The sequence below is a fragment of the Apus apus genome, chromosome 17 (assembly GCF_020740795.1).
Source record: "Apus apus isolate bApuApu2 chromosome 17, bApuApu2.pri.cur, whole genome shotgun sequence".
NCBI classification, from domain to species: Eukaryota; Metazoa; Chordata; class Aves; order Apodiformes; family Apodidae; genus Apus; species Apus apus.
In genome coordinates, this window is record NC_067298.1 from 12,216,069 (window position 1) to 12,228,921 (window position 12,853).

Genomic DNA, 12,853 nt, shown 5'->3' on the forward strand with positions numbered 1-12,853 from the left:
CCAGGGGATGGTGGGTCCAGGGGAGCCCCAGGACTGGGCAGCCCAGCCAGAGCGTCCTTGGGCCATTGCTTTGGTTCTTAACTTCTGTCCAGGGCATGCTGCCCTGCAGGTGCCCTCGGGTGCTATGCTGGACCCAGCACCAGCTTTCCTGGGTCATCGTCCCAGGGGAAGTGCAGCTCAGGAGAGGCAGCATTTTCTTCAAAAGCTTCTTTGCTGCATCAGAAATCCCATCGCCCAGCCAGGAGAACTGCTCCATTTGTGCTTTCAGGAGTTTAAAAATTCATAGCATCCTCACTGCGCTCAGCGTGGCCTGTGCAGCTAGCCTGGCTGCTGAGGACAGGCGGCACAGGTACAAACCCTCCTGCCCTGCCGGGGAAGGGCTGGAGAGTGTTTCAGTCCCTCAGGATGTCTGCAGTCCGTGTCCCAGCAGGTTTGTGGCTGGAGTGTGGTTGTGGTGGGGATGGCCAGGCCTAGGGTCGCTCTGTCAGGCTTGCTGGAGATGGGGCTGGCAAAGCCAGTGCTGCCGCTGGTTATACAAGTGCAGGCGTGTGCGTGGGGCTGGGGCTCACATGGGGGCTGCTGCAGAGCCTGGCCCAGGTGGGTTCGTGATTTATTGCACCCTCCTGCAGGCAAAGGCTGGGGGGAGCTGGGATGGGCTGGATTTTGGTCTTGGCTTCCCCAGGCATGTCTGACACCCAGCAGAAACCATCCCCAAGCTCCCACCTGTCTCCAGCAGGTTTGCTGTCCCTCTGAAAGGACCACAGGGATGCTTTGAACCAGCAGCCAGTGCAGGGCCTGGAGCCTCTGATGGGAGTGGGTGGCAGCCTAGGAAATGCCTTCTCCAGCTGTGTTCACCTTGTCCCCCCAGCATCCCCTCGTTGCCTGGGGTCCCCTTGTCCCCACGAGGGGCTCAGCAGTGCCACTCGCCCTGCGGAGCTGTCTGGCACACACCAGCCACGCTGCTGCTGGCTCTGGGGCTGCGGCTGGAGGCAGTGGGGCCAGCAGCTCTGCGGGCAGGGGTGGGCTGCCCAGCCGGTACCCAGCCAGGCTGTGCACCAGTGGACTTTGGGGTCTCTGGGAAGCAGAAGCTTCTTTTCCCTGGTGCACGGCTCTCTGCACCCAGCAGCTCCTGGTTCCCCCTCACCCTGTTTGTTTTAATTTGGCCGTCATGTTTAGCATCTCTTCCTCCTCACTCTCCCAGAAGCCTCCTGCTCCTTGGCAGCACATCTTGGCTTGTAAGCCAGAAAGGAGGGTTTTATTAAGGGATTTGGAGTTGTATTTTCACCCAGCTAATGAGCACAATGGAGGCCAACATCTCTGTACTCTTCCCAGGGCTTGTCCTTTGCCGAGGTTCTGTGCCCAGAGTCTGGGGACAGGGTGTTCCCACTGCATGTCATGACAAGGTGTCCAGCAGAGGGACATCACCAGCAGCCCTCACATGGAGAAGGGTCCCAAGGCACGCACTGCGCCAGGCCCCTCATCCTTCCTAGTGGAGTGATGGGCCTGCCTAGTGCATGGTGCTTGAGCCCTGAATTTGTGCTGGATTTTGGATGCACACACCTCAGCATGCTGGCATTGGAGGAGCATGCAGGGAGTGATGCTACCTCTGCCTGTGGGCATGCCTGCCCCAGAGCTCACTTCTGGCCACCTGGCTTGTCTCACATGGGGTGCTCAGTTCAGTCTGCCTGGGTTATAGCTCCCTGCCCAGAGTGTATGTCCATGTAGGGAGTCAGATCTCTGAGCACCAGACTTTGGGTGGGCACATGGTGCCTGAGCCCCCTGGCTGCAGGGGCCAGTCTGGGCCACTGGCTCCTCCCACACCAGGATACACATCTGACTGTCCTGAGCTGGGCTAGCCCGGGGGAGCAAGAGCTGAGGGGACACACAATCTGTGTACAGTAGCTGGCCTTACCCCCTCCAGGCACATGCTGTCCCAGTCAGGATCAGGTTGGAGTTTGCTGTACTTGCTCCCCAGATGGCTGCTGGTGTCCCATGGCTCCCCAGCATTTCCCCCAGCGCCGTTGTGGGAAGGAATGACCACGAAAGTGAAGTTGTCTGCAGAACTTGGGTTAGCCCAGTGCCAAGAAGAATCCAGCTGCCCAGGGGCTCTGGCAGTGTGAGGGGCACAGGTCCCGGCTGCGATTGCTGTGGTTTGTGGTGCTCCGTGTGATGCAGCCATCACCCCCCCCTGGCCTTGCCATGTGCCAGGTCAGGAGTAGGGCCCAGAGAGCCAGGAGGGGACTGAGCGGCTGCTGTCCCTGGTGCTGGCGGGACAGGCAGGAGTACCAGGTCCTTTGCTGGGCCTTGCTGGTAACGTTTAGCTTGTGCTCAGGGAGGACCTGGGCGCTGAGGGGGACTCTGGTGGCTGCGGTTTTGTTAACGGAGGAATCGGTTGCTGCTTAAGTATCTCCACTGTAACCATGAAGGAGGAGCCGGTGGCTCTAGGACAAGGCGCAGTGCTGACCTGGGACAAAGCCGGGCTTTGAGGCTCAGCGTCGGTGCTGGAGCTCAGCGCAGACCCAGCACAGGCAAAGCTGTGTCTGCAGGGTGGACACAGCACAGGTGGGTGTGTGGGCGGGCTGGGACCTGCCGCAGAGCTGCCCCTGCCACAGAGCTGTCCCCGTGGTGCCCCTCGCCGGGATGTCCCAGTGCCAGCGGTCACACTGCGCTGCCCAGCCCACGGTACAGGGGGCTCCTCTGGGCAGCCACCAGCCTGCCGAGAAACAGCCTCTGCAAAAGGCTGCTTGGAAAATTCCTTTCCTGACTGCTGCCAAGTTTAGCAAATTATATTTTTAGGGAGCAAGTCTATTCCGAGCCATGTTGTAGCGTGTTGCAGCAGCAGGTTCATTTCAGACCCAGTTTCTTGCACATCGTGCGGTGGCGAGACCCAGCGCGGAGGCTCCCGGCTCCGGCCGAGCGCCCGCACTGCAGCGGCTGCCGCGCTGGCACCGCGGGGACGGGCTTTGAGGCCGCAAAATCCCCACGTTTTCCCTTTTTTAATATATTGAAAACACTGACATTAATTTTAGCTTTGCAAATCTGGTTTTCCCACAATAGCTGTAATTTAGGCCTACACTGCCTGGCAAAGCTCTTTTTATAGGTATATTCCTATTTTAGTACTATACTGATGGGTGAATGAGTAGATTAAATTAGATTTAGTATCTATCATTCTTTAAAGCATTACAGGCAGCCAGTGGAGGGGTATGATTTAACAAAGAAGAAAAGCTAATTAGGAGAGCAGGCACAGGTTGCTCACACCAGCTCCCTCTGACCCAACCCCAACCACCCCCAGCCCACAGCCACCTGTGCCCAGGACCCAGCGTGAAATAGGAAAGTGCATTCAAAACCGGATTTTCCTGAGCTGCCCCAGCGCCGGGATGGCTCCAGGATTTGCAGCCAGGGCCAAGCAGGATGCTGAGGCCAAGCACCCTGAGCTTCTTGCTGCTCCAGCATCTGTAGAGTCAGGGCGGTGACTTGGCTCCTGGCTGCATTCCCTGTGGGGCAAACACTGCCACCAGCTCCTGCCCCGGCTCCGGATGGGACTCCAATGCCAGGGTGCGTTGTGTCTGTCACACTGGAGGGACCTTGGCTGCATGGCCCTGCTGGCACCGTGAGCACGTGAGTGATGCTGCCCCATCACCAGGGCTTGTGTCTGTCAAACTATGGGATTTGCTGGTGGAGCTGGTGAGCAGTGGTGGCACCATGGGGCACTGCCGCCCCTTCAGAAAGGGCATTGGTCCCTTTGGTGCAGCTGGTGTTGGCAAGTAGGCATGGTGCTGGGCTGCGGGGAGACTTGGGAAAGTGCTGGCATCAGGGAATGCTGGGAAAGGTGCCTTGGCCCTGGAGGGAAGCAGACATGTGAGGGAGGAGCTGGGGCTGGGGAAGTGGGCCAGAGGGGCTCTGGACCATGGAAAGCCATGGATTTGACATTCCTGCTGAGGCCATGGCTGATGGGCCAGCCTGGCCTCACCTGGCCACCACATCCCCCCAGGCACAGCCTCCTGCCCCAGCGGCCTCAGTGTGCCAGCCACGCCACAGGGATTTTATAGCTGGGGCTTGCAGAGCATCGTCAGGATTGGCTCCAGCCCTGGGTGGCTGTGAGCCCACTGTGTCCCTGTGTCCGGCACCCCAGCAGAGCCGTGCTGGTGGAGGGGCTGCAGGATGATGGGGTGGTGGCAGCCAGTGGTGGCCCCGCAGTGGCCCCATAACAGGGGGATGTGGCAGGTCTGGCTGCAACCCTGCTCCGGCACCTGTCGGGATGTGCCAGTACCAGTGTGAGGCCAGAGGAGCCCTGGCACCAGCTGCGGAGGGAGCAGCTCCCAGCCTGGGGGACCCCATGCCCCCCTGTGCACTCACTGCTGTCCCTGCCACAGCACCAGCCACAGCGGCTCTCGGATAAAATAAAAAATGGGGAGAGAAGAGCAGGAGCAGGCGACAGTGGAAGCTTATTTGTGAAATGCATTGTGTGGGGAGCTCTTAATTAGAGCTAATTAGACTAATTAACTTGCAAATGAGAAACTCATCTTTTTTCTCCTTTTCTTTCACAAGAAAGAAAAAAAAACCAACTAACAACAAAATAAATATTTGGGCTAATTACTCTGTACCTGCTGCAGAGCCCCTCCAGCTCGCAGGATGCCCCTCTCCTGACCAGTGTGCTGGCCTGATGCTGTGTGCTGTAGTGTGTCATGCATGTCCCTGTCCTGGCGCCCTCATGCTGGTGGAGAGGGACCACCCACCATCCTCTATGCACTCTTGTGTGCATAGAGGTGCCTGGCAAGGATCTGGCACATGTCCAGGAGCCAGTGGAAGCAGTGATCTCCAGGACACCAGCCATTGCTAGGACCCAGCAGCCAGGGCTGTCCTGGTGATGGCTGGTGTCACAGAGGGCATGGCACCAGCATCATGCCTCAGCACCATCTCCACCAAACTCATCCTGACCTACCCTGGGATCGGAGTGAGGGGGTCCCCTCCATGGCACTGTGTGGTCCTGGCTCTTTTCCAGCTCTTCCCTCCCAGCATCTCTGGTTTCCCCCTCACTCTGCCACCGCAACACCCCAGGGGCTTTGTTAGCACAACTCGGTTCAAATGTCTGATTAGTCTTTAGGAGATCGAGGGGTCAATTTTCCACAGCTCCTTCCTCTCCATTTAACTAATTTAACTGCGCGATTGTTACAAATTTCATTTTATTATAGCCCTGCTTCTCAGTCCAATTGAATTACCAAAATCTCATTTTCTCAGAAGTGCTGAATATGTAATTAGAGGAAAAATTATGTTCCTGACTGCCTATTAGAGAGGGCTGCGTGCGGGAGCTGGTCGGGGCGAACACACGGGTCTGCGGTTCCCCAAGCGCCCACGCCAGCCGGCCCGAGCATGCGCGCGCTCGCGAGGCTGCGCACGAATGAGCCAGCACCATGTGCAGCCGTGCCAGAGCCCGGCACGGCGGCAGTGGGACAGTGACAAGGGCCAGGAGTGGGTTTCTGGTGTGAAGGAGCAGGTTTTTCAGGAGCAGGGACAGGGTCCGGGCAGTGCTGGATGTGCCCTGTGGGGTCCTGCGAGCCATGGGGCTGGGTGCTGGGATGGCGGCTGGAGTGTGATGCTGGCGGGGGAGGCGTGAGGCTGGCAGACGTGGCCATTGATCCTGCTGCTCGCTGTGCCTTCAGCTGTCTGGATCTGGCTGCTGGTAGCTCTGGCAGTGCAACACATGGGCTGTGGCTGATGGGGAGCTGATGGGGGCAGCCAGCACAGTAGCACTGGTCTCTGGGCAGGAGCAGCCACTTGGCAGGTGCTGGGGGCTCAGGAGGAGCAGGTGGCTCAAGTGGACGCTGCTGAGGACCTGGGTCCTCTTCAGCCATCCCCATCCTCAGGCTTGTGTCTCTTGTGCTTACCTATCCCGAACCCTTTGTTGGCCACTGGGCACCAAGCACTGCTGGGACTCTTGGCCAACACTGCCTATGCCAGCTCTGCCTTGCTCCAGTGTGCCTGTGCGAGCTGTGCCAGGGTTGTCTGGCATGGCTGCTGCACCCCAGGAGCATCTCATCAGGGCTGAGAGCTGCTATGGGTGAGCCCTGGTACCACCAGGGCCTGCTCAGGAGGGAGGAGACCACCGTGTGTCCCGGAGCTGGGGTCCTCCCTCTTGCTGCGGGCCTGATCCTGTCACATCTCTGGTGGTGACACAGTGGCACAGGTACCTGTGAGATATCAGCCACATGCATGGGGGGGTGACCAGGAGCGCCCCCCCCCCCCCAGCACCCCTGTCTAGCCTTGGTTACACAACATTATCATTTCATAATACTCTGAAATATACATGAAGTTGGCTGAATGCAGATGAAATTGCACCATTTACTTCATGAATATTTCATGCAGCCTCAGCTCCAAAGTTTCCGGCTGGTGGAGCCAGGAGCTGGGGCTGGACCCTTCTGCCCCCTGCCCTGCACTGGAGCTGATGGGCACGTGTGAGCAGGTCTGGGCTGGCACTGTGTCCCCCTCCTGTGGGGTACTGCATGGCCACAGTGTTCTTCTTCCCTGGCAGGGGCTGGCAGTGCCTGGGCCTGGCTGTGCCCTGGCCCATGGCAGCCTGGCTGTGCCTGTGGGAGCTGAGGGGCAGCTGGACCTCTGCCCTGGGGCTGCTCCCCTCTTGCAGGGTCCTGGCACAGCAGAGCAGGAGACAGGAGGTTCCAGGACAGCATGTGGCTGCTTGGAAAAATGGTGGTTTTCCCACGGCAGCAGGTGGCCCTGCCTGCCCACCCACCCTCCTTTCATGCTGTCACTCTTGCCCCTCGGGTCTTGCCTGGTCTCTCCAGCTCTTTGCAGTGCTTCCCACTGGAGCATCCATTATCCAGCTGTCCCCTGCCCCTGCCCTCTCCTTCATGAGTACACGGAGCACGGCAGCTGCCACGTCTGACCTCTGCTGCTCCACACCTCCTTCCTTGCTTCATCCCAGAGGGACGATCCCACAGGGTCCCCCCGAGCTGTGTTGGCCCCTGGTGCACAGAAGGGAGAAGGGACCTGCCGCAACCTCTCTCGGTCCTTGTGGCCAGCACAGCTCGTCTCTCCCGGGGCCAGGGATGTCCCTGACCCTGTTCTGCCACCACAGCCAGGGGGCTCTGTGGCTGGTGCCTGCCCGGGGCCTGACACACTGCTTGGTATGGACAGCACCACGTTTGGGTAATGAAATATTCACAGGTCAGTGGTTCCTTGAGAAATTATGGGGATCAGTCAATTCCTTTTCAGGGAGTAATTTTCTTCCCCTTCGTGGCCTCTGTTGCATGTTGACAGTCATTAGCATGAGTGAGCGGCCGGATCGAAGCAGGGACGTCGTGGCTGTCACACAGATGAGTTGCACTGGGCATGGCCTCGCAGCAGCCTGTGGTGACAGCATGGACGTGTGGCCTGGGTGCCTGGGGGACACGTGGGGCCATGTGAGGACCTTCCTGCTGCCGTTGGGGCATTTGCCTAGCCCGTCTCTGGCCCCCAACACAATGTGGCACTGCCCTGCCCCAGCCCATCCCCAGCTCTGCTGTGCTGGCTGGCGCGGAGGGTCCTGCTGCAACGTGCTGCAGACCTGTTGCAGCAGCTCAGGTGGCCTCAGGGAATTGCTCAGCACAATTCGCTGTGCCCAGCTCTGACCTCGGGCTGTCTTGCTGTGTGGCAAAGGGACACCCTGACAGTGAGCAAGCAACAGGAGCCAGGCTGGGTCAGAGGAATGCACCTGCCACCTGCAGGATGTGCTGCCTGCAGGATTTGCTGCCCAGTGGCATTTGGTGGCTTGGAGGAACGTCTTGGTAGCCTCCCTGGGTGCTGTGATAGGACCCCCAAACCCTGGCTGCATCCGTTGGCGGGTGCCTGGTTCCCAGTGGAGGGAGCAGGACAGCCGCAGGCATGAGGAGCCAGGGCTGGGCTGGGCTGGCTGCCCAGGGCTGCTGGTGGATCCGCGCTGCCTTTGCTTTCTGGACACCTGCGGCTGCCAGCTTCTTGGGGCGTGCTGCTCTTATGTCTCCATTCTCATATCCCCTCTCTCCCACAGGGATCCAAAATCCCTGAGGCTTTTGGAGGGAACCTGGCACGTTTGCAGTGGCCACGGGGTCATAGGGGAGGCGAGTAGCCCTGGAACAGGCTGGGTGTAACCCACCACCATGCATGCAGGCTGTGGCCGAGCATGGGCATGGCTTGCCACTGGCCTTGCAGGGCCACCATGGGGCCACCACGCTGCCCATCTGTGGCCAGAGGTGGGTGGCAGCAGGTGATGGCTGTTTGTGAGGGATCAATAACTCAGAGACCTGGCACATTGCACCATGGCATCTGTCACTGGTGAGGTGTGGTGGCACATCACAGGGTGCCCAGGGCCAGTGGGTGCCCTCTTGTTAGTGCAGGTGCCCTGAGCATGGCTAATTGCTCAGACGTGTCCTCTGTGGTCGGGGGCTCCCGGTGCGTTATTTTCTTAAAAAGGAGCAAATGTTAAAAATGGCATCGTCAGCCCCGAGCTGACAGGCAGAATCACCAAAGTGCGGCGTCGGCAGGAACCAGCCCCACGCGCTAAATGACTTGAAAGGAAATGGCCTGGATTGTGCTGAGGAGGCAGAGTGCGGTGGGGAGAAAGCAAGTGGAGCAAACAAAAAAAACTTCATTAATTAAAGAAACTCGTTAATGAGGGACATTTAATCAGCTAAAGATGATATCCACCCTCTGCCTGCTGCGGCAGCCGCTGCGCAGAGCTGGTGGCACTGGGCTGAGCTGCAGGCCGGGCGGGGGACACTGTGCAGGGGACACTGCACAGGAGACCTTGGTGTCCCACTGGCTCTGCTTTCCAGGGCTGGGTTCAGGGAGTGATGTCCTGCAGCCGGAGGGACAAACCCATTCTCAGGGGGCTCTGGGGGGCTCCCTGGGCCCCTCAGTGCACTGCTCTGCCAAGGAGCTGGGAGGCAGAGAGACACCCGCCAGCCTGTGGGACTCAGCAGCCTATGCCATGCATCCCAGCACCACTTCTCCCCGTCCCAGCCCCTCTGCTGCCATCCCCATGGCTGTGGCATTTTGGCACTGGGCCGTACCACAGCCCTGCCAGTGTCCCACCTGGGCAGACAGGCAGCACAGGTGGTGGGGTGCTGCTCTTGCCCCTGTGCTGTGTTCAGTACCACTGGCTTTGCTCCATTTTCAGGCACTGCACTAATCTGTCTCATTTACTGAGGGCCGTGGGCCATTAATAATCACAATTTCTTCTAATGCAAGTGCAAAAAGCTGCCCCACAACACACTGTGCAGGAGCATCCCATGTGTCCTGGGAGGGACATGCTGTGCGTGAGCAAGGGACGACTGTTGGAGCCCCCTGTCCCCAGCACCCACGGGCTGACACTGCCCCATGGGCTCCTCACTGTGCCCGGTATCCTAACCTCGGAGCACCCAGCTGCCGCCCCTGGAGTGCAGGGGTGGGTCTCCAGGACTCCCAGGCACTCGGCACAGGGAAGGACCCAGAGAAGGGGCTGCCACAGGGCTGGGGCCCCAGGAACCCTCCTGGCAGGAGTAGAGGGTCCTGAGTGCCCAAGGCTGGGGCTTTTCCTGCACTGCCAGCATCCAGAGCCGCAGGCAGCGTGGGGTGCAGAGCCCAGCAGCAGCCATTTCCCTGTGACACCAACAAGCAACTCGTAGCCAAACCAGTCACCATCCCTGTCCCTGGCGTCCTTGCCCCAGCAGTCCCTGTCCCTGCCCAGGGTGGATGGGCAACACTGGCGGGAGGGAGGTGCTGGGAGCCATCGATCTGCACCTCTGCAGCACCAGCAGCCTCAGCGACAGAAAGCAGCAAAACCAGGGAACCTAATGGTCCCTGAATGAAATAATACTCGTGCTGACAAGCACTGCAACAGCCCTAATTAATAACAGATATGAACGTGGCTGTCAGAACAGGCTGGCGAGGAGCCAGCAGGACCCAGCACCTGGGCAGGTGGAGATGGTCCCTGCCCCAGTACCATTTGTGTCCCCCTGCCCACCAGCTCATCCTGCCTCGGCAGCAGGGCCCATCTCCACTGCAATGGTGGCTGATCCTGCCAGTGGTGGAAGCAAGGATGAGTGTCCAGTGAGGAGTGTGTGGGAGTGCAGCAGGCTGTGTGCACACAGGCAGGGAAAACTGAGTGCTGGGATCAGGGATGCGGGCAGGCAGGGAAAACTGAGTGCTGGGATCAGGGATGCGGGCAGGGAGGGCTCGGCATTGGGAGCATGACCACAGTGACCATTTGGTGTGTGCCTGCGTCCCAACACAGACTCAGGTGCTGGAGCCAGGTGAGGTTTGCAGTTGCAGTGCAGGCCTGAGCTCTGCCCTGGCTGCCTAGCTCGGGGGGCAGCATCAGCAGCGCTGGCCTGTGCTGGCAGGTGCATCTGGCCGGCACGTCCCCAGGCAGCTGAGTCAGCAGCGAAGGTGCTGGCAAGACTGCCCATGACTTGCAGATCTGTAGCAGGATTATTCACTCTGGGTTCGCATGTGGTCTCCGCCATGGCCCCGGCACGACAGCCCTGCCAGCTGGGGGACAGCGGCCGGCAGAGCAGCTCCCCCACCTCCCTCCACCATCCCTCCACAGCATAAATCGGCCGCACACACAATTAAGGAGCTTGTCTCCATGGGCTGAGCCACAGATGCATTTCATGGGTGAGAGGCAGCCGTGGTGGGTTGTAAAGCATCCGAGGGGCTGCCAGCAGGAGCTGCTGCCATGTGCCGTGGTGGGCGTCTGTGTGCCACAGTGGGTGCAGCACACCTGTGTCCAAGGCAGGAGGGCTGTGAGGATGAAAAGGAGGTGGGTGTGCAGGAGAAGGGTGGGCTGGCAGCCCCCCACCACCCCCCCCAGCAGGCAATGGGCAGCCCCCAGCCCCTGGCACAGGTGCAGCTCACCCTGTTTGACCAGGGCAGCCAGGCCAGCTGCGTTAAGTGAAGAGCCTAATCAAATATTTAGCAGTTAATTGATCCCTGTCTGGTGTTTTCAAAGGGGCCATCAACAGCCCTCCTCGCCTTGGCTGCCCCTGCCTGCCTCCCCAGTCCTGCTCCCCTTCACTGCCACCACTGTCATGGGGACACTGGGTTTGATGCTGACAGGCACTAATGCCATACAGCTCCCCTGGAGCAGTGCTGCCAGCCCTGCTTGGCTTTGCCCCATTTGGGCCCCCAGATCAAGGTCTGCCCCTGTTTCCTTCCCCGTGGCATGGGCAATGTGCAGTAGGGCCTCCGTCCCTCAGATGCCCATGCACACCGGGAGGAAAAGGCCCCAGGGTGGGTAAGGATGGAGGCTCACCAACTCTGGTGATGCAACTGCAGCAGAGGCAGCCCTGGGTTTAGCGTAGAGACACCAAAGGTGGGGGCATGCTGGGGCTGGGGGGCCTGGGGCTGGCTGCGAGGACCTGGACCCCTCCCTGGGGCAGGTTGCAGCCCAGACATCCTGGCGATGTCGGTAGGTAAGGGGAACGGCGCCGCTGTCTCGGCAGGGTAACCAGGAAGCCACGGCTCCGCCGGACGCGATGGCTCAGCCCTACCCCCCAGCCCAGTACCCCCCGCCCCCCCCAGAACGGGATCCCCGCAGAGTACGCACCGCCGCACCCCCACCCCACGCAGGACTACTCGGGGCAAAGCACAGTACCGGAGCACGCCATGACCCTCTACACACCAGCACAGAGCCACGCCGAGCAGCCGGGCACCGACGCCAGCACACAGTCCATAGCAGGGACGCAGACGGTACCGGTAAGGGCGCAGTGACCGGGGTGCTGGAGGCAGCACCGGAGCTGCCGGGAGGGTGCTGGGACAGCAGTGCCCACCTGGCCGTGGTCCCTCAGGGTGCTGGGCTGGGTAGCCCCACCGCAGCTGCTGGCTCCCTCACTCGCAGCCGCCGCACCCCCGCCCCGTCATTTCTAATCACTTGTAATCTACCTGCTTGGCTGCCTTCCCACCAGATAGCTTCAATTACGGGCTTGTAATGCAGCGCCAGGAAAGTGCTGAGTGGAGCGTTTCTCAGCCTGGCCACAGCGGCCCCGTGCGGGGTCTGTCACCCCCTGCCCCGAGCACACCCCTGTGCCAGTCACCACCCTGGGTCATCGTGCCAGTGGGTGACCAGGGGAGCACAGGCCAGCACAAGGCCACCTAGTGCTGGCAGGCTCCTCTGGGGGCCACCTCCTACTCTTTCCCAGGACTCCCCACACAGCACCCACAGCACTCAGGCCCCCCAGGTCCCTGGCATTGCTCATGGGGCAGGTGATGCCCCAGTCCTGCTGGCAGCACTGGCTGAGGTGGGACCGGTGGCCAGTTCCCTAGGCTTGTCTTTCCCTCACACCCAGCAGCAAAGGCCCCCTCCAGCATCTCCCCAGCTCTCCAGCCCCATGTGAGGCAGTGCAGGGAGTGCTGGGCCCCCTACTGTGCCCTTCCCGGGAGTGGGGCTCCTGTGCTGCGCTGGCAAGTGCAGGGGAGGGGATAGTTCCCAAGCCCAGACCCCAAGCGGGGGACACAGAGCCGGTGAGTGATGGCCAGCGGTGCTTCCCACAGCAGACAGACGAGGCGGCACAGACAGACAGCCAGCAGCTACACTCCACAGACAACACAGAGAAGCAGCAGCCCAAGAGGTTACACGTCTCCAACATCCCCTTCCGGTTCCGGGACCCCGACCTGCGGCAAATGTTCGGGGTGAGTCCAGCCCCATCCAGCTACCCGTGTCCCACTGCTCTCTGTTCAGGCACTGCCCCATGGCACTGCCCCATGGCACTGCAGGGAGCCCAGCACTCTCCCCTCCCAAGGGCCCATCCTGCCCAGCCCGTGGCACTCCCTGGAGTCTCCATGCTGCTGCTGGCCAGGAGTGGTGGTTTGCAAGGTTTGCCTGGAAGGGGGAGTGACACAG

General features: G+C 60.5%; 1 protein-coding gene across 1 annotated transcript in view; it reads left to right on the top strand.

The window, feature by feature from the left end:
* The window catches only part of RBFOX3 (RNA binding fox-1 homolog 3), a 65,780-nt gene that overhangs the window by 47,096 nt on the left and 5,831 nt on the right, over positions 1-12,853 (top strand). Inside the window, 3 exon segments of the mRNA XM_051635184.1 lie at positions 11,457-11,525; positions 11,527-11,709; positions 12,505-12,642. Of these exon segments, the coding sequence (XP_051491144.1) occupies positions 11,490-11,525; positions 11,527-11,709; positions 12,505-12,642 (357 nt within the window). The 5' untranslated portion in view covers positions 11,457-11,489.